Source organism: Camellia sinensis, chromosome 8, assembly GCF_055761805.1.
Source record: "Camellia sinensis isolate YWXY chromosome 8, ASM5576180v1, whole genome shotgun sequence".
NCBI classification, from domain to species: Eukaryota; Viridiplantae; Streptophyta; class Magnoliopsida; order Ericales; family Theaceae; genus Camellia; species Camellia sinensis.
In genome coordinates this window covers 19,429,078-19,450,206 of record NC_138968.1, presented here as the reverse complement: position 1 = coordinate 19,450,206, position 21,129 = coordinate 19,429,078, and the positions used below count along the sequence as shown (strand labels likewise).

The 21,129-nt window shown below is 36.3% G+C and overlaps 1 protein-coding gene across 2 annotated transcripts; it reads right to left on the bottom strand.

Moving 5' to 3' along the window:
• Positions 1-778: 778 nt before the first annotated feature.
• On the bottom strand, positions 779-14,648 carry LOC145796839 (uncharacterized). 2 transcript variants are annotated; one of them, XM_082882176.1, is made up of 13 exons: positions 14,446-14,648; positions 7,961-10,267; positions 7,590-7,877; positions 7,402-7,501; positions 6,164-6,362; positions 4,116-4,366; positions 3,802-4,005; positions 3,632-3,721; positions 3,299-3,403; positions 2,815-3,216; positions 2,654-2,734; positions 2,520-2,574; positions 779-1,214 (listed from the first exon to the last, which is right to left on the bottom strand). In XM_082882176.1, exons 2-12 carry the CDS (start codon positions 10,237-10,239, stop codon positions 2,524-2,526), a joined length of 4,050 nt encoding a protein of 1,349 aa, XP_082738302.1. In that variant the 5' UTR covers positions 10,240-10,267; positions 14,446-14,648; the 3' UTR covers positions 779-1,214; positions 2,520-2,523. The 2 variants fall into 2 exon arrangements, 1 of the variants encoding a protein (XP_082738302.1); XR_014337421.1 differs by lacking the exons at positions 779-1,214; positions 2,520-2,574; positions 2,654-2,734; ... (1 more) ...; positions 3,299-3,403; positions 3,632-3,721 and having other exon boundaries at positions 6,164-7,292.
• Between the last annotated feature and the right edge of the window lie 6,481 nt (positions 14,649-21,129).

Sequence of the window (21,129 nt, the reverse complement as noted above, 5' to 3'; positions counted from 1 at the left end):
AGTAAGAATATTTTGATCTAATAATAATTGCATTTTATTTAAATTAATGATGAGAGGAAATATAATAAAATAAAACACTGGATATTAATTTAGAATCTTTTAAGTTTAGTTATATATAAAGCAACCCTAATTTTCCAAACAAAAACCTTAACTTTTATTATAATATTTTTCCATAACACTTCAACACATAGCTGCCGTGAGAGAAAGAAAAGAGAGAGAGGGAAAGAGACGACAAGGTAGTTGGGTGAAGGGTGCCTAAGATTGTTTCAATTTTGTGGTGTCTATTAGCAAGGTAATTTTCCTTACTATCTTTCCTTTTTGTTCTTGTTTTCTTTATCTTTTTCCTTGTTGCCGTTGTGAGTGTTGCATGGTTGGTGGGTTTTGGAATTATTTATATAGATGTACCTACACTGCTGGAAATCGGGCTTTTAGTGGCGTTTTAAAAACGCCGCTATATCTATCAAAAACGCCGCTAATTCATTTTGTGGCGTTCACTACCAAACGTCGAAGCTGCGGCCGTCGCTGTATCTTTGCGACGTTTAAAAAACGTCGTGATATTAGTATAGGAGGCGTTTTAAAAAACGCCGCCAAATGTCCCACTGTGCACTAGCTGACGTCACCAACGATATTTAGCGACGTTTTAAAACGCCGTCGTATCTGTTTAAATAATATGACCGTTACTGTTGCGGGTTTAGGAGGCGTTTCTGGAAACGCCGTTATATCTTTTTTTTTTCTTTTTTTTTTTTTTTTGAGATTGTACTAGTTTTATTTGATTAAATTAAAAAGAAAATATTAAATTTGATTTCTCATTCAATTAATAAAAAAACACCTGTAATAAACAAATTCCATACGACCCAAGTATGTTCCAACCTCAATAATTTAGTAATACAAAATTAGTAATACAAAATATATTCCCTCCATTCGACATATGTAATACAAAATATCAACTTGATAATCAATCCTAAAATTAGTAAATAAATGAACGAAGATTTCGAGTTCCTGAAACCCAAGAACCCATGTTCTTTGCTCTTGTTCATACTGTCCAGCATACCCTCACCACTGAGCATGAGATCAACAAACCACCACAATCCCACCTCTTCCAATCTTACAAGCATCAGAAGCAATTATTGTTTCTCTAAAGGCATCCCATTAACCATCTCCAACTCTGTCTTGCAATTCTCTCTCAAATCTTTTAGTGCGAGCAAACTGGCTTCCTGCCACACAAAATTGGAACTAACTATTAATAAATAAATAAATAATTGAACAATAATAATAAATAAATAAAAAAGGGCAATATAACAATCTTGTTTGACCATAAGGAGTTACTAACATAGCCAGTAAAGTTAGGAACAACAGCTTAAAAAAGGCCCACATGCATCTCACAGTCACATGACTGGTCTGTAAACATCGGTTGTCATCCAATCATGTATCGTGTTTGAGCAGACTTCATATCTCAAAACATGTGTTGCATTGTATACTGTATTCTGTTAACACCTTGTATTATAAATTGAAATTTTCAAACTAATTGAAAAGTATGTGCAAAATATAAATATGTTAATTTTGAAACTAGAGAAATGCAATGCAGTATTGATAATGTTATTTCCATGATTGTCATATTTTTCCAGTTGAGATTGATATTGTCATCCAATCATTTTCTTGACATTTCATCGCTTTGGCTTGCAATGCTTCATCATAAAGGGTTGGTATTGCTTCACTTCTATAGAAAGCAACCTTGTGCACATGTGTAAACATGAATGCATTCTATAGACTTAAATTGAATGATAAATAAGAAAAAATGACCCTAAACCCAATAAGAGACTTAAAATTGTTTGCTACAGGTTTTTACAGTCTTTGATGTTGAGACTCCATTTGATTTCTTCTCGTGGCATTCCTTAAATCTTTAGTGAGGTTTGAGGGTTTATTTTTCTTTTCCTTCTTTCTCTTACTGTTTGTTTCACCCTTGCACTGCACAATAAATCACTACAGTCCATCCTTCAAGGACCACAATTTATTCTAAAAGCCTAACATTTAAGTCATTGACCTCCAACCCTAATTTACCCCCTTTTTAGCTTAAAAACAAGATTGCAGTTGTGTCCAGAAATTCCTGGAAGCTTATGCCTTTAATTTCAAACCAAATTTAACCTTGAATCTCAACCAGAGTTAAACCTTATTTAATAGCTTAAATCTAGTCTTTGTTTGTCTTTGTAATTCAATAAGAGACTTAAATTGAACCTACAGGATGCTATTGTCCTTTTTGCTGAGTGCACATTTTGGCAGCCATTACATAGCAAGAGAGATTTCAAGTACAACAATGAAAGCAAAGCCCTGAGCCCAAATTCAAAGCTTCAAATGCAAAGATGACTTCATAAATGGCCACCCCTTTAATTTTCCATCTCCAAAAATACCCAAATTTAGTCACTAGTCACAACAATAACAACCAAAACCCTAATTTCAGAACCAACAATGCCTTACAAATCAAATGAACATAAACCACGAACTAGTGATATTAGTACTTTTACCTTGTTAGTTCTTCTTCTTCTTCTTATTCTTCTTCTCTTTCTTTGAAAGGTGAACCTATATTTAATAAGAGCAAGTATTGTAATTAATAAGATATGTTATTTGTCAAAAAAGCTTTGATTAAATGATTGCTCACCTCTTGGGATGAAAATGCATGAGATTGTTGTTGATGTGACATTGGCCGAACAGTGGGATGACTACTAAGTGAATCCACAACCTATCATTCAATAAGAGACTTAAATTGTATATTAGCTCTAGGCAATTTAAAGTAATAACTAGTAAAAATAATTAAAATACCTGCTGCCTATGTAATGGGTTTGATGGTGCAACAACTGGATCAACGGGCACGCCTGCAGCTTGCAATTGAGATTCCAAAAATTGAATTCGTGACTGAAAATCTGTGCGTATAGCCTGAATTTGTTTCTCCATTACTTCATTCATCTTCGACTCAAACTGCATTTGATACCGTTGAAGTTGCTCTTGAACTTGTTCTTGAACTTGAGTTTGGAAGAGACGATTCTGCTCTTGTGACCGCCTATATCCACCTCCAAAAACATCAGTGGGTGACGGTCCCAATCCAAACGTCCGAACACGACCAGGTCGCTCTGGGCCCATAATTTGTGTGAAGATTTGCTCCTGTAACGCTGCAGGGTCAGTAGAAGATCCCTCCATGTGCTCTGCTAACTCATTCATTTGAGTCTGCAAGTTTGAATTCAATAATTAGCCTCCAATATAAATATAAATCATATTAAAAGTCCAAAGATAAAGTAGTATTACATACCATAACCTCATTAACTGAATCACTATTTGACGTCCCATCTTTCATGTATGCGGCCATCCACACCTGTGACCTACTAGCAGGAACCCCATTGTTCTTTTTGGTCTCCTATAAATGAAAGACAACCAAAATCTTAAGATAAATAAGAAAATTAAATAATTAAGCAATTAAATATGTGAACAAGTGTAAATAAAATAAACAACTAAGCAAATAACATCTGTTTTTGTAGAACTGGTATAAATTCATTATGGTGCAAATTGTTGACACCTTTTTAGCACATATAGACAGCTATAGATGACAAAGAATGAAAAGGATGAATGGAGAGAATAATTATACCTCCAGTCGAACTACTGAGAAAGGCTTTCGGCCTGTCCTATGATGTAATGTCTTCTTCTTCCGGATTTTTCTATTCTTCTTGCTTGATTTCTGTCCAATATGAAATTTATTTAAGATGTTATAAAAAAATTATCATATATAAACATTGTTTCACATAAATAAAATTTTACCGATGCACTCTGAGTGCCCCAATAGTAGACCAAAGCCCGCCACTGATCCTCATGTACTCTATCTGGTCGATGAGCCAACCTTTCTGCATCATTCTTGAAGGGTTTGTATCCCATTGTTTTCACTCGACTTTTCCAATCTCTCCATTTCTTTCCAAATGAAGCCATTATTGTTCTCTTCATGGATTCATCTGCATCCGTATGAGCCTGCATTACAATTATAGACACTTGTAATATGCAATGTCAACTACACTTGTAATATGCATTTCATATGGAATACAATTGTAACTTATTTCATATTAAATATCCATATATACCTTTATCTCCCTCCATATGTTATCTTTGTTTTGTTTTGGAACATAATGCCAAGTCGTAAAAGTGAGTGGTGCAAGACTCCCATCTCGTGCCAAAACGCCCAAATGTGAAGCAAGGGATGTGTGTCCTTCAACTACTTGATTCAACTCGTTTGGAACAACTTTTAAAATGCCATCTTCACTAGTACCCCATTGACCATGCACATATGTGGGACCCCTTGTCTGCTTTTGTGTGGCTTGACTTGAGCTAGGACCTACAAAACAATAGTAATAAGCTTCATATCAGTTTCTTTATGATGCAGTCAATTGGAAGCTTTCTTTTCTTTTGTGTGGGCCTTTTCACTGTTGATCCAGAAACAAGTAGCAAATTTCAATTTTGATTGAAGCTATGTGAAGGTCATACATGGAAGCTTTCTTTTCTTTTCTTTTTTTAACACAGCCATGTGAAAATAGAACTTGAAAATGATAGGAGGCCCCTCACATCACATGTGTACTCATCACAACAGCCACTAGTAACACAACAGACAGTCCAAGGAAAATCCATCTATATCAAATATATGAATGAACTATGCACTACCCTCTCTCTCTCTTTGTCTTCATTCACAGCACAGCAAGGTAGAGAAGTTGTAACAGCCCTTTCAAACACCTCACATGATTTAGGAGGTGCCTCACCCTCTATTACAGTGTTAACCTGGCAGAATAATATAGTTCTGTCAAAGAACAAGGCCCAAGGAGCCAACAGCACAATGACATAGCCATTTGCAACATAGAAAAAGAGACACCCTCAGAGTCTGGGTGCCTCGAGTCTGAATAATTCCAGAGGGTCTTATTGCCTGGTGGTTGCTAAGGCAGGTAATTCAGTGCAACAAACAGAACACAATGTAATAGACAGATGTGCCAAAACTGGAAGGAGACACCATCGCTGGCCAGTGCCTCAAGTCTGGAGGAGTTCCAGGTCTTATTCCAGGTGGTGGGTAAGGCATGTAATTCAGTGCAACAACCATAACATAATGTAAAAGGCAGATGCACTACTTCAGCAAACCTGATCAGAGTAATACTGGTAAACACCGATTAGGCTCTTGACCCCTCGAATCCCAAAAAGACAGTGATATTGGAGCTATTTGAAGCCTGATCAGAGTAATACTGGTAAACACCGATTGGCACTAGGTTTGACCCAAAATTCTGGCAGTACATCTTCCATGGCATGGTTCATGACGACCAAAGATTATTAAAAGCTTACACAATTCATCATTCAGCCTGACAACATGTAACATGTAAACACAAAGCGGATGTGAAAAAGTCCTGTCATCCGAGATAACTACATACCAGCAGCCACTTCCATTGGAGGATTGAGGCTCAAAACATGCCACATATCGTCGAGGAACAAAAAGCAAAGGAAAGAACACCATAAATTCAACAAACCAACTTCTATCAAGGGCTAGAAGAGCTATATATCTCATTGCTATTATGCTCTCCAAGAACTAAACTATATACCTCTACATTTGAAAATGACAAAAAACAGAGGAGGCACAAATCAAGTCCATGAAAATTCCTTCTGTTTCTGGATTAATTCAAGTCGAAGCAGGCAAAATGGACACACACAAAAAAAGGCTTGTTTTCTCTCCAAACAGGCATTGGTTCTACTATGAACCAAAAAAGGTCTATGTGGTGGAACCTACTGCGCCCCAGATAACCCCTAAGATGACTACCAGAGTATCAACTGGAGCTAAAATCACTGAATAAAACACCTTAAATTACAGTTAAATAAACTACCAGATAGCTTTGTTCACTTTTATCCACCTAAAAACCAAATACACAAGGACAAACAAAACAGAGTGGTAAACATGACACTCTAAATATGGGCAGAAAAACCAAAATAAACATCAATGAAAATAAGTCGATACAGGGATTTCAAATGCAATTATCCACTATCATTTTTATTGTTATGCATGATGTACATAATTTATTGTTATGCATGATGTATGATAGATAGGACTACAAATCTAACTCAAAAACACCATAAGAAAATATCAAGCAAAGTTGATACATACCAGCTGAAACAGAGCCATGTGATGTACTACCGCTACGTGATGTGGTAGGAAGACTGCCTGGTGGATGCCATGATGCCGGTGGATCGGGTATGACTTTCATCTTGAGTGTGTTCTGAGTCTCATCTGAACTAGAACTACTAGAGCTTGATTGCTCACTTTCACTAGAAGAATGGTCGAAGCTAGAACTCATAGATAATATCTATAAAAAAACTACAAACATAAGAGTAAGGACATGATAATCTATAAATATCTACTGCATTCAAAACAAAATAAGAGTACATGAAAGGTAAAAATGGCCATTTAAAGAAAGGTACAAAGGTACAAAAGCAAAGATTTTATTAATATGAATATCCATACAGAAAACACAAATGTAAAAGTGAATATGCTGCCAATTACAATATCATATCAGTTCTTCGTCATCTTCAAATTGTGCCTCTGTCGATGCTTCAAGAGGTCCAATAGTTTCATCAACAGTTGTTCCATCAATACCCTGCCTAACCCAATCCATATCCTCCTCACAAGTGAAGGAAGCTACATCTAACTCTTGATCACCAAATCCTTCCACTTCGTTGTGATGTAGTCCTTCATCAATAGTTGGTTGTTCTCCACACACCTCATACAAGTCTCTAGGTTTCATCTTGAGTACAACATTCCAATCTTCATCAACAGAATCATGAACATAAAAGACTTGTTGTGCTTGAGATGCTAGGATGAATGGCTCATCACTGTCTTGTTTCTTCGCATATAACAAGTGATTAAAATTAACAAGTGTAAAACCAAAATCATCCTGCTTGAGTCCCTTATTGTTATCAATCCAGTTACACATGAATAACATGTATCTATGGTCGTGTGAGTAATACAATTCAATAATATCTGTCACATATCCATAGTACGCTACATCACCTTCCACTGGATTAATGTCTTTGGCACTTGCATAGCTAGAAGTCTTTGCCTTCACCATAACCCCACTATTCTGAGTTTTTCTTCTCAACTCACAACTCTTAGTATGATACCTAGTACCATTAATTATATACCCATTAAATCTGGTGGCCTTTCGGCTGGGTCCCAAAGCCAAAATTTTAATCTCTTCTGACAACGCTACATTTTCAGTAGCTAATAGCTCAGCAACCTATTTTTCAAAGAAAGTTATCGATATTAAACATCAATTAACAACTTCAAAAATATAGAAGCACATGGATTGAAAAAATATAGAAGACTTGTGCTTAACATGCACTTACATGAGAATTGAACCATTTGGGAAACTCATCATTGTGACGACGATCCACATCATAATCTCTGAGACGACGATGTGACCGCTTAATAAATTCACGATGTTCCCTACACAATTAAACTACTTGTAAAATGCACGATAATTATAGTTGGTATAAATACATTCACAATGAGACAAAGGTTGCATCTATCTTACTCTCGATATGGGACAACCGCAGCAATGTTAAATAACATATACCGATGAGCCTGTACCCATGTTGTGTTATCAAGAACAAAACCTTTTCCTTTTCCTAAAGCCCGCCCCATTAATATCTCAGGATTGTCATTAACATCGCAATTCCTTAACGGTCGATGCAATTTCGACTCAACATCATGCAAGTACCTTGAGCAAAATGTCATACATTCTTCGACCAAGTATCCCTGTGCAATTGAACCTTCAGGATGACTTCGATTACGCATGTATGATTTAAGCGTCATAAGGTACCTATAAACAAAAGATACATACATGACTTCCAAGTATAAACAATCAAATATATACAAAATGGATATTGGAGTAGAATTACACACCTTTCTATAAAGTACATCCATCGATATTGCACTGGACCGGCAATCTTCGCTTCCTCTGCTAGGTGAATGGGTAAGTGCTCCATTATATCGAAAAATGATGGAGGAAAAATTCTCTCAAGATGGCAAAGTGTAAGAGCGATTTGGGACTGAAGACGATTTAGACCATCCACCTCTAGGGTTTTGAAACACAACTGCCTGAAGAAATTGCTTAACTCAATTAATGGTTCAACCACTTTCTTCGGTAACAAATTTCTCACTGCTATTGGAAGTATTTGTTGCATGAGTATATGGTTATCATGACTTTTCAGTCCAGATATGCTACGCTGTTTGAGGTTAACCCGACGAGAAATATTGGATGCGTAACCATCTGGAACTTTGATATTCTTTAGAAGTGTGCAGAATAGACTTTTCTCTCTATTGTTCATGGCAAAACATGCAGGAGGCAAATAATACTTGTTTCCAACCCTTTTCTGAGGATGTAGTGCCTTCCGAATTCCCATATCTTGCAAATCTCGACGAGTATTTAAATTGTCCTTCCCTTTCCCATCAACATTTAATATCGTCCACAATACATTATCACACACGTTCTTTTCAATGTGCATCACATCAAGATTGTGGCGAATCAAATTATGCTCCCAATATGATAGCTCAAAGAAAATACTCTTCTTCTTCCAATTATGACCCGAGTCCTCATTTTCCTCTTTTTCTTTCCCCTTTCTATTCCGTTTGCTAGATTGTTGACGCTTAGAATTCAATTTGAACTTAGGGCCTAGTTGTTGTAGCACATTAGCCCCTGATAACCGAGTTGGACATGGTTCGAATTCATGAGTGCCATCAAAAGACGCACTAGCTTTCCGAAATTTGTGACCCTCATTCAACCAGCGACGATGCCCCATGTAACATAATTTCCTTCCGTTCTTCAAATATCGAGAACGAGTATGTGTGTTACAACAAGGACAAGCTAAAGCACCTTTCGTGCTCCATCCAGACAAAATTGCATAGGCAGGAAAATCATTTATAGTCCACAATAACACAGCATGCATTCGGAACATCTGATTAGTTTCCGCGTCATACGTGTCAACACCGTTTTCCCACAGTTCTTTCAATTCATCCACTACAAGGCGTAAGTAGACGTCAATATTATTTCCAGGTGAAGAAGGACCATCAATGAGCAATGTCATCATCATATGAGGCTGCTTCATGCACAACCATGGTGGCAAATTGTATGGCATTATAATAACTGGCCAACTGCTATGAGAGACATTCATTGCCTTGAATGGATTGAATCCATCCGCTGCTAAACCCAGTCTGACATTGCGTGGCTCACTCGCAAACTTGGGATACAAATTATCAAAATTTTTCCACACTGGAGAGTCAGCGGGATGTCTCATTTTGCCGTCATCAATTCGGCCCTCTGCATGCCATCTCATTAAAGAAGATGTTTTGGATGACATAAACAATCTTTGAAGCCTTGGAATCAATGGAAAGTATCTAACAATCTTATGTGGAATTCTTTGTTGCTTCTTCTTAACATCATTCTCCTCCCCCTCAAACTGTTTGTATCTAGGCATATGACAAACTATGCAATCATCCATACCAGCTGTTTCCTTCCAATATAATGAACAATCCCTTGGGCATGCATGTACCTTATGATAATCGAGGCCCAAGTCCCTAAGAAGTTTCCTAGTTGCATAAAATGACTTTGGCAAAGTTTCACCCTTTGGGAACGAATCCTTCAAAAGCTCAAGCAACATCGTGAAAGACTTGTCACTCCATCCACTAAGGCACTTGATGTGCAATAACCGAACAATAAATGAGAGCGTTGAAAACTTCTGACACTCCGGATACAACTCTCTTTCGGCCTCTTTCAATAAATTGAAGAATTTTTCGGTTTTCTCATCTGGACCTTGTTTAATACCAGAACTTGCTGCCTCGTGAATAAAGCTTGGTGGAGGAAGTCCAAATCCTTCGTATAGCATTTCATAAGTTTCATCACCATCATTCGAATCAGTTTGCCCGACATTCACATTGTGTGGCACAGGTGATGACAAATTCTCCCCATGAAAAATCCAACTGGTGTAACTTGGAAGAAACCCGTTGATCATTAAATGTTCCCCTAACAGGCCTTTCTCCACCAATTTGACATTACGACACCGTTTACATGGGCATGTGACTTCATTCAACAACGGCTTATTTTCGCATGCAAATTTAATAAATTCCTTAACCCCTTGTATGTATTCCGGGTGCAACCTATGTTGATTTATCCAACTTTTATCCATCTGATTCTCTCTTACACTACAAATGCCACTGCCAAATCAACAAAGTTCAAAATTACCGTTCCGTTTTAATTAATCTTAACCTCAATTAAGTACCTTATAATGCATGCAATATGACATCATTCACCTCTAACTGGTCTCTAATATGTTGGTTCATCCTACTTTCCCATTCAGGAATGCACAGTCTATATTGTAAAAAGTAGCTCATACCGCTCTGCTCATCTCTAACGAAATTTCGGCAGCATCTCCCCATGGTTCTCCAAATACACGACATAGACTAGGTGTACTGTTATACCTTGTCTAGTATGCACTCGGAGAACACAAGGAGTTGCTACACGAAATCTCTACGAGATGGACTATAAGCAGTAGAACTACTAATTACAATACAGACTTGTGCTCCTGAACTGTCCAACTGGACAATCCAAGAAGAGCTTCATTAAAGATGACTAGGTATCTCTAATGAAGATTCTTGGACGGGTCTAAGGCTATTTATGCATGCATGCACCATTAATGATTGCATCCCGGTGGTGCAATCTAAATTAGTACTATCAAACATACTAGAAGCATATCTAGTATAAAGCATATTAATGAAGAAACCAAAAGTTTCTACAATGCTCTTGATAGATTATGATAGATTCAAGAAATATATTGCTCTCTCAAATCAATCAATAATGGAATAATTTTGGCAGGAACTCATGGATGTGGGAAGTTCAAACCCACTACCCAAACCAATAAGTGTACCAAAGATCGAATACTTCTAATGATGATGATGATGATGATGATTCAGAAACATCAAAGAGCAACCACCAAATGAGGAATCACATTCACAATCACAATTACAATCACAATCATATTAGTTGAGGAATCACAATCACAATCACAATCATAGTCATCCACGTTAATAACTATGAAAAAAACTTGTTTGAATTGAAGACCAAACTTCACCATATAATACTACAAATCAAGACAAAGTTACATGCAAGACAATTCTTTCACATGCTAGCTAGATGATTATTTATTTATTTATTTTGGGTCAAATAACCCTCCAAATGAAGTTAATTGTATCATACACTCTCTCAAATTAATCTATCATGACATTATAAAATTAGAAATTAATTAAAGGGTTAATTATTCCTATATGGTCATGTGTTATCCAAGATTAATTTTTCTTTTTTATTTTTTCTGATAAGGATATGTTTTACTGTTCATTCTATTCTATGATCCTTAGAAACCTATATGGTCATGTGTTATGTCCAACATGGAATGCCTGTGAACCATTCTATTTAGTAGCAGCAATTAGCTGTGTATTTCATTATTACATTTCCTTACAGCATGTAGATTGGAAAACCCAAAGCATTTCTCCTTTATTAAACTGTTGAAGATGCATATAGTATATAGGTAAAATGAAGATGCACTTTTGAGGGGTCCCCAAGTACTTTTTTGAATAATTGGTGCCAAGGATCTATGGGGAATTTAGGTGTAATCCTGTTGCCATTGTGAGGAGATTGAAAGATGTGGGCCTTCATGGAATAGAGGTTTATAGAAGTGATGGAAAACTGGCAGGTATGAGAATGATTTATTCCCATAAATGCTTACTTGTTTGTGTTCTGAATTTGAAAGTGAACTGGATGTCAAGTGGTTGCTTTAATAATTGGAAATTTGTGTTATTAAGAATTTAATCTATGTGGGTTTTATAGAGTATAGTGTATGCATAGAAAATGATTAGTACCGTCAGATGATAATGAGATTTGAAGTGTTTTTTTGAAATGTGATGCATTTAAATTAGTTACAAATTCTGTTAAAATTTATCCGTTAGTGGTTTTTGACATTAAATGTAATGTGCAACCACAATCTTAACCCCAAGTCTGTACCTTAGGTGGGCTGACCCGACCTGAATTACGCTTAGAATAGCCTTGGGCCTAGTGTTTGAAACCTGGCCGAGCCCATGAGAGGCAGCCAATTAGCCTGTGAGAGGCAACATGTCAGCCTGGTTTCCCAGCTCATTGACTCATCTGGTCAATGAATGAGAGGGCTATAAAGAAGCCAAGAGTGATGATTCATAGGACACCCACAGGTGAATGTATGGTATGGGTTGTCCTCCAGTGTCACTCGAATAAGTGACCTACAACAACTTCAATTGGTAATTATAAGCTTTGCTATTCTTATTACTCCTAGAATAAGAATTTGACATATAAATTGATGGATTAGTTTCTTGTTTTAACACACACACGATTAGTTTGGAAAATGTTGTAGTGTTGAATTTACTTTCATAGCTATAGACTTTCTTCATTCCTATGCTTTTTGTCCTTAGAATTGGTGCCTTCTTATGATTAGTCAGTATCAGCTAAATGAACTGTGTTGCTTCCATCTCAGTTTCTTAAAGTACCATTCATTAGTAACTAGGGCTTTTAAATTTTCTCAATCCTCACGAATTCTACACGGCCATTTTTTAATCTAAGTTGAGGTACAAGAAGCATGGCAAAACAGAAATCAAGTTATCAACCCCAAGTATTTTGAGAAAAGGCTTTACTGAATTCCAAATAACTGGCAACCAATAAGATTGCATAGATCTTCCTCTAATTCAACAATGGAAGGGAGGGGGGCTGTGGGTTAGTTGTCACTTGAGTAATGAGTATGTGCATGTTTGTGTCTATGCATGTGTTTTTGGTCAGGTTCAACTGGCCAATCAAATTGTACTTTGGCACCCTTCAATGTCCTGACCACGAGATTTAGCCTCTTTCCTGACTGAGTAAAATCTGTTGCTTTCTGTCATATCATATGGTAAGTCTAAGTGTTGCTATATGTGGTACTCAGTTGGTGAATAGATTCAAAAGTCTGTTCGCTTTTGGGCTTAAGCTCCTCTCCACCTCAATCCTCTGAGGGAGTTGACCTTGATTCTTTGGTTGGAAATTGCCTCCAGTCTGACATATCATGTAAAAGGAAACTACTGGAACTGTTCTAGTGTATGAACTGCATAAGGGAATATTTTGGCATGTCTCAAATCTTAAGTTAAGTTATCTTGGCAGATGTTGCACTTTTGGGAACTTGAAAGTTGGAAATGCCAATTATGATGATATAGCCACTAACAATAGTATTGGCAGCAGTTCATCTAGTTTCTTTTATGGATTTTATTTCAGGCATTGATAGACTCTACCTCTTCTGAAAGTAGTCTTGATGATGAGACTGGTGTAAGGGTGGTTGCCTTGTTTGATCATGAGGAGGTTGGATCTAATTCAGCACAGGGAGCTGGATCTCCTGCCATGTTGGATGCTCTATCACGAATTACAAGTTCCTTCAGTACCGATTCTAAGGTAGCACCACTTCCTGTTACATTTTTGCATTATAGTTGTAGTGTACTAACATGTTTACATTTTCAATATTCATAATCAGACTAGTTGAGATCTCCTGAACTTTTCTGTATGAAAATGGGAAATATATATATATATATACTACCAATTTACTCCATAGTCTCTACAAAATCCAAAAAAATTGATGTAAAGATGGTTCAACACAGCCTAAGACCTAACTATACAAAAATTGGCAAAATTTTGTCTAGAATATGCCATTTTGAACTAATACTAGAAACACTCATGTGAAATTTCTCCAATAGGGTGTGTTTAAAAATTCCTGGAAGTTCTTGGAAATGTACTTGCAAATGTGCTGTCCACATGTGTTTCACTCTATTGACTTCAAAAAAAAAATAAAAAACCAACACCACATCTTTGGCTTCTTATTTTCTCAATGTTTTGCTTCCAGAGCAAAACACTTGAGTTTAGCCTAGTGGCCAGAGCCTCTGTATCTCACAAAAACCAACATAATAACATCTTAATCCTAATTAAAAACACAAAGCACAAGCAAGTGATGGCCAGCCTCCACCGTTTGAGAATGTATGATAAACAAAACCATTAACATTTAAATTATCAATCTGCTAATTTTTCAAAGTAGAAAACATACTTGATTAGACCAAGCATATCTAATTTGATAAAAAGGCCAGATCGGCTGTACAAAACCATTAACATTTAAATTATACATGCAAAATGTACAACAAATCAGCTTGTAAAATCAAAGCAACAACAAATTAAAGTGAATTGTGAGTAAAATTACAAAGCTGAATCTCTAAATCACAGAGCTGAACTGACAGAGATAACTAGGGTTTAGACAGCACAGAGAGCGAGAGAGAGAAAGGGGGAGAGAGAGAGAGTAGCTCACCGATCTGAATCGATTTTGAGAGAGAACTTCGAAATGGCTCGGATGAATCACCGATCTGAATCGATTTTGAGCGAGAACTTCGAACAGTGCAGAGAGGGCGAGAGAGACGGAGAGAGAGAGACCGCGAAAGTGAGAGTGAGTGAGAGCGCGAGAGTAAGATTGAGATTTTCGCTTATACTGCTTATCATATTCAAAATAAAGGTGAAACAGGAGAGAAGCCGGGGTCGAACAAAAAACCATCCAAGGCGTTTAAAAAACGTCTTTGATTCTTGAAACGGCGTCGTTTCAGTTACAGAAAAACAAGACGTTTCTAAAACGCCGTTAAATATTGGAAACAATGGCGTTTTGAAAAACGCCGTTAAAAAAACGCCGCCTAACCCCATATTTCCTGTAGTGCTACATACATACTTATACTAATGTAAACAATAAGGTTAATTGGTTAGTCATATGTATTACATGTGTATCTCGGTTGGTTTGTGTAAGAGTAGTGCATCTTTGGCAAAGGAATTGTTGGGTATGGTAGGTGTGAAGTAATAGGGCTGTTGTGGTGTGTTTTGATGATTAGATATGTAAGGATATTATTGTTGGAAAAATTGGTTTATAAGGCTTATTTTGGGCTAACTTTGAGTCCAATATGGAGTGGGCTCCAAACGTCTTTTGGGGTGGGTCCGAAGAGGTGAAGTGTTCCTCGCCGCGTGGTAAGTCACATGGTGAAGACGATTCGTTAAAACCATTTATGAGTGAATGGGAAGTTGACGTCGTTTTCGGGTTCCTGGAATTGAACAAATTCAAGAATTAAACGTGGGTTTCCTTATATAAGTTGTCCCACATCGAAAATTGAAGAGAGCTTTTGTGAGTATATAAGCTCTAGACTACAACACTTGACTTGGGCCTCAAGGGGCATCCCAAGTTTGTAGAAATGAGGAGTTATGGACAAAGTGAACCTTAGCCCAAACACCACACGCGCGCACTGCCGTCCGGCCGAGCCATGCCGGGTGCGGTGGTGGGTTGGGTCGGGTCTAACATTAATTTTTTGGACAAAATTTATTTGAATTTTTTCAATAAATTCTTGCAGGAAAAATTAATTTAAATTTTGAAATTTGAATTTGAAATTCAAATTCTCTTCATTTTATTCCATAACAGATTTTTAAACCCAAACTGCCTTCTCAAATCTGTTCAAATCCGGACAGTTTTTAGATTCAAAAAAACTGGACAGTTAACAAATCTGTTTGAATTGGTTTGCACCTGTTCATTTACTTCTTCAACAGATTTATTTTCCAAACAGATTTAAACTGTTTTGACAAGATTTTTAACTGCCAGAAACTGTCTAGCAGTTACCAATGGTTTACAGATTAATCTGTGTCTAGTTCTGTTCAAATTTTGAATCTGCATCTGTTGAAACAATGCAGTATTTGTTCAATTTACAAGCTGCACCTGTTGGATTCAAAATAACACCTGTTCAGTCCTATTTATACCTGGGCTGTTCCAGCATTTGATCTTACCCAAAATTTAGTCTGCATTTTTGATATTGCTGTTCAGAATTTTCTCCTTTGCATTTTATTCATCATTCTAGTTTTAGAAAAAAATTAAAGAGAGTATTGAATACAAGGTTCAAGTTCACCGTACAAATTTGTTTGGAGTGCTACTACAAATTTGTGAAGATCATTGTATCTTGAGAGATAGACGCCACTCAATCGTAAGCACCGTTGCAGGACGAATCTGTCTTAAGGACAGAGTGTTACGCACTCGACTTGGTCTTTTATTTTTAAATTCGGTTCGATAAATAAATTCGGTACGTTATTTATTTATTTGTTTGGTTTTGTTTCAATTTATTTTATTTACACAGAAGATTGTTCCAATAATTATTTAGATATCTATGTATGTAACTACAAATATAAAGGTATGCAGGTGGGTTTTCTTATTTCTTTATATTTAATTGGTGGATTGGTTATGCTACGAGGGAGTTAAATTCATATATAAAGAATGGTGAAATTCTTAATTTAAAAATTCTGCATAAAATCACAAATTTTAAAAATCAAGAAACTATATCAAACGAATGAATTTTGAACTGAAATTTTTACAGTAGATTAATTACATATTTGAATTTTATCATAATTTTTTGGAGTCAAAATCCATATAAACTGATGTATTCAAATCTGTCCAGAAAACTGATTTAAAACAGTAAGTTCGGAAGCATCGTTCTCTTTGGGTATAGATTCGAAAATTATCAAATTAGTGTCGTTAGAATCGGTTACGAGTCTAGTTTTGTAAATTTTTAGCCTTGCATTGATTGCTCATGTATACTAAGAGAACCATTAATTTTTTTAAAGTCTGCAGAAAACAACCTGTTTGGGTGTAATTAATTGTAAATAATTATTTTAATAAGCAAATCAAGTGAAACCAATTGGGTTTGAAATTTAAGATATATTAGGCCCCGTTTGTTTTGGGTTATAGCAAGGGGATTAGGATTACTAGTACCTTGGGATTAGTATATGGGGTGTTTGTTTTGAGAGATAGCCTTGGGACTATTAATACCTTGGGACTAACTAATACCTTGGTATTACTAATACCTTGTTTGTTTTGAGAGATAAGGAGGGTATTACTAATACCTTGGTATTACTAATACCCTTGGGGAGGGGATTCATAGTGAGGAGGTAGAGATGGTATTAGAAAAATAGTGAGGGGATTAGAAATTTTTTTATTTTTTTTATTTTTTATATATTGGAAATTTTTTTTAAAATATAATTTTTAATTTTTTATATTTTTTTATTTGTTTTATTATTTTATATAAAAATAATTTAACAATTCTTTACTACTAATCCCCTCACTATCAATCCCCTCACTAACAATCCCCTCATTATTAATCCCCTCACTATCAATCCCCTCCATTCTATCTCTGAAAACAAACGACCCTCACTAACAATCCCCTCACTATTAATCCCCTCACTATCAATCCCCTCCATTCCATCTCTGGAAACAAACGGGGCCTTAGTTGTTATCTAGAGGGTTTTGGAATTTTTCGAACAATGTGTAGTAGGTTTTGTAATTTTCAAAGTTAGCGAATAGATTGGGAAAGTTTGTTTAAAACTCTGTTTTATCTTAAAGTTACTTTTAGTTAAGTTTCGATTGGAACCCATGTCTTGGGTAATTTTAGACCTTGAAGAACATGAGCTTAGGTAATATTTAAGAGTAACGGTGAGTTGGGTTGAGCCGTGTTAGTGCGCTGTAGTTTGGGGTTACTTAGTTCTTATTCTTTAGTATTTTTAAGTTAGTAGTGACGTGTAGTTTTCATACTTGGTTCGGGGCACTAGTTGGAATTTTATACTCTATTCGAGGATTACATTATTCCGTTTTCAGGTAAGTAGTTTCATGCTACATATTTTTATAAATATTCCCCTACCCTGAACTGTTGGAAAATTAAATTGTTGTTTCAGGACTAAACTGTTTTGATAAATTATTATATTATCAATGGAATCAAATTATTTCTGAAACATGTGTGAACTTGGCATACTGTAAACTATTTGTTTTGGTCTCATGTTTATAATGGTGAACTACCATGTTTTGCGAAATTAATGTGTATTGATTATTGGGACCATCTGTATATTTTAGTCCAAGGAAATTATTCCACTGTGTGTGGTGACTCTGGCTACTAGGGAACAGATCCAGGTTGTGTCGTGATGACTCTAGTACTCAACGATTGTAAGGAAAAGACCTAGGCTAGGCTAGGTGACCTTCAATCGGATTGTCTTAGAGAAAAGGCCCAGGTTGCCACCTTAAGGATGACTCTTAGTTCAGTATTGGATCTAACGGGGCTTATAGCCTTGAGAACTGTGTGGCATGTTACTTGTTATTTCTTAGTACCCAGAAAATTATTGGTGTTCATGTTGTAATCTGTTTTCAGTGGAAAATGTCATTTATCATGTTCTTGAGAGACATGAGTATTTTAATTCTTGAACTGTGAAACCTTCTTTTTGAAACATATTATCTTTATCAAAACTGTATGCCAATCTAGTTTCGGTGATATATATCTTATTTTGGAATTGATCCCTGTTTTCAAAACTATATATACTATCCATGTTGCTACTCACTGAGCTGTCAGCTGACTTAGTTGTTCATCACTTCCGAGTGTTAGAAGGACTTAGAGTGGACTTTAATTGCATGGACCTCTAGGACATTCATTTATTTTGTTTTAGAGTGTTATGTCAAATTTGTGCATATTTATTTTTATTTTTATTGGGGTTCATTTAGGATTATTTTGATATGTGGCATGTTTATATCCCATAAGTTTGGATGGTTTTGATTACGGTTGGTTTTGCCGTTTATAATTGTGGCATGTCACTGGATTGAGTTTGGTTATTTATTATTAGACTTTTGTTTAGTTATTCAATTTGATTATGGTTTTGTGTTTAGGCTTACGTGTGCCTTGGGCTAAGACCCTGTGGGCCACGGCCGGTCATACCCGGGTTTGGGGTGTGACAACTATAAATTCAGACTTATGAATCAAAATTTACTCCAAAAAAAAAAAAAAAAAAAAATCAGTGTTCAAATTCATTTTACTCATAAACCTTTTACTATCAATATAATTTCTGCCACACAAACACATTTGGAAATCAACTAGGCCACCATGACTTTTTTAAGAGCTTAGTCATAAGGAAAGGTCATGATTCAACTCTCCTTAATGGGGAGTTGAATTACAAGGCAAGTACTTGGTGATAGAGAGGCTAACTCTCATTAAGTGCTAATCTAACAAATGACTTTCGTTGATAAAAAAAAAAATACAAATACAAACACATTCAGAATAAATTATGAATTAATAAGGTGAGTTCATAACATTTTATCTATACTATTAATAAAAGGAACACCTTAGTTGGTGTCCTGAAACCATCCTCCACTTTAATGCTAAGTGTATCCTCCACTTTAACGTTAAGTGTTCATTTTGTCATTTAAAAAAACCATTATTAGACAAATAATGGGCATGAGACTTGAATTATGGATAAATAATATAATGAAAAAAACTCTTATCACTTGAATCAAACATAATATATATTGTAATTATTTTATTTTATTTAACTTATTTAAATAGCACACACATTACGTAGAGGTGAGCAGTGGATATTCTGATCCGCCCAAACCGACTGAATCAAGCCGATCCGCAGCATTTTGGACAGATGCGTGATGACGAGCGGACGGTTGCAGATTGATTTTTTTCAATCTGTCTAATTTTGGACGGATGACAGATTTGAGATTCCTTTGGCCACAACCGAACCGCCAAACCGCGAGCACCCCTAGTAATTTGTAAGATTATGTTTTCAATTTAGAAATCCTTTTATCAAATGGCAAGAGTTGATATTTGATATTTTTGTCTGAAAAATATAGGGCTTAATTTTGTCAATTTTTTTTTAAAAGGGAAAGTTACCAATAAATCCTAAATGTTGAAATTGTGCTCCATTTGGCCCCAATGTTTGTTCTTATGATCTATTTGGTCATTTGTATTGGTAAATGACATAAATACCATTAGTTGTTGAGTGTAAAACGCATGAACAGTTTTATGGGTTAGTTTGGGTGACAGTGTGGTTTTGTCACGTGACATAGGCCAATGTTGTTTTGAGGTTGAGATTCAGTTGCCACGTGGCACATTGAGGGTGTTTGTTGGGTGCCACAACATTGGAAAGTACACTAAGGTTTTTTGTGATTTATTACGTTTGGGGGTTGCAGTACACGTGCCACATATACTACGATCCGACCTGTTAGGCAAATCGTAGCCCTAATGGATTCTTAACCTAAACCCATATTTTGTTGTGGATTAGGCATGTTTGGGAAACCCTAATTCCCGTCGATTCCATTTGTTTTGTTCTAAAATTGTAGGAGATCTGTGATATCTATTGAGGTACGATCGTGAATCGTGATCTATCATACTTGTTTTTGTGTGTGTCTGCGTCTTGGTGACTTTGATACATTGTGACATTCGAAGGTATTTCGAGCAGGGTACGAGAGAGGATTTGAAGGAGGCGTTCTAATTCTTAGCTGGGGGTGGAACGATGACTGGAAAAGGTACGTGGCACCAATTTTGTTGTTGTTTTCTTGTTCGATATGATCCCTATATGGTTGGAACATTTTGTGGTTGTGGTTTGGTGATGTTTGTATGATGTTCCGTATCAGATGTTATGTGATTGGAAAACGTCAGGGGTGTAAAGTCTGTGTGGGTGTGTATTATGTGTGACGATGGTATGTGTGTGTGTAGTATTGTATGGTGTAGGTGCCAGAGACATGAAATGCGGGTGATGGGTGTGGCTATTTATATTAATTAAAAAGTGTTGGGTTGTGATATGGGTTGTAAGTTTGGCGTTGGTATGTAGTCTAACACGTTGTGACATGCCCTCCGTTTAAAATGAGATACGCATCAGGGGGGGTTGTGATGTTGTGCAAGTGGTGTTGTTTTTTTGTGTTAATTGTGTGTTTTTTTGGTGAGATGGTATTGTCGTGGAGTGTGTTGGGCATTTACGTGTTGTCGATTGCAAGTAGTGAACATGTCAGAAAGGGTTTTTGGTGACTCAACATGTTCGGTATGTGGCTGGCTTGACTAACTGAGTTGATATGTGAGAATGTGTAGTTCGGTATATACAAGTGTTGTGGCATTAAATGGGGGCGGAAGGGGATGCAGTGTGATATGAGTAGGTGTGATTG

What these genes read in the sequence shown, in the direction of transcription:
- LOC145796839 (XM_082882176.1), bottom strand. Translation starts at nt 10,239, where the DNA reads ATGGATAAAAGTTGGATAAATCAACATAGGTTGCACCCGGAATACATA. An exon ending in CCAAATGGTTCAATTCTCAT is followed by an intron (nt 6,363 to 7,401) that starts GTAAGTGCATGT and finishes GTTTTTTTATAG; the next exon opens with ATATTATCTATGAGTTCTAG. An exon ending in ATTCAGTTAATGAGGTTATG is followed by an intron (nt 3,217 to 3,298) that starts GTATGTAATACT and finishes TCAAACTTGCAG; the next exon opens with ACTCAAATGAATGAGTTAGC.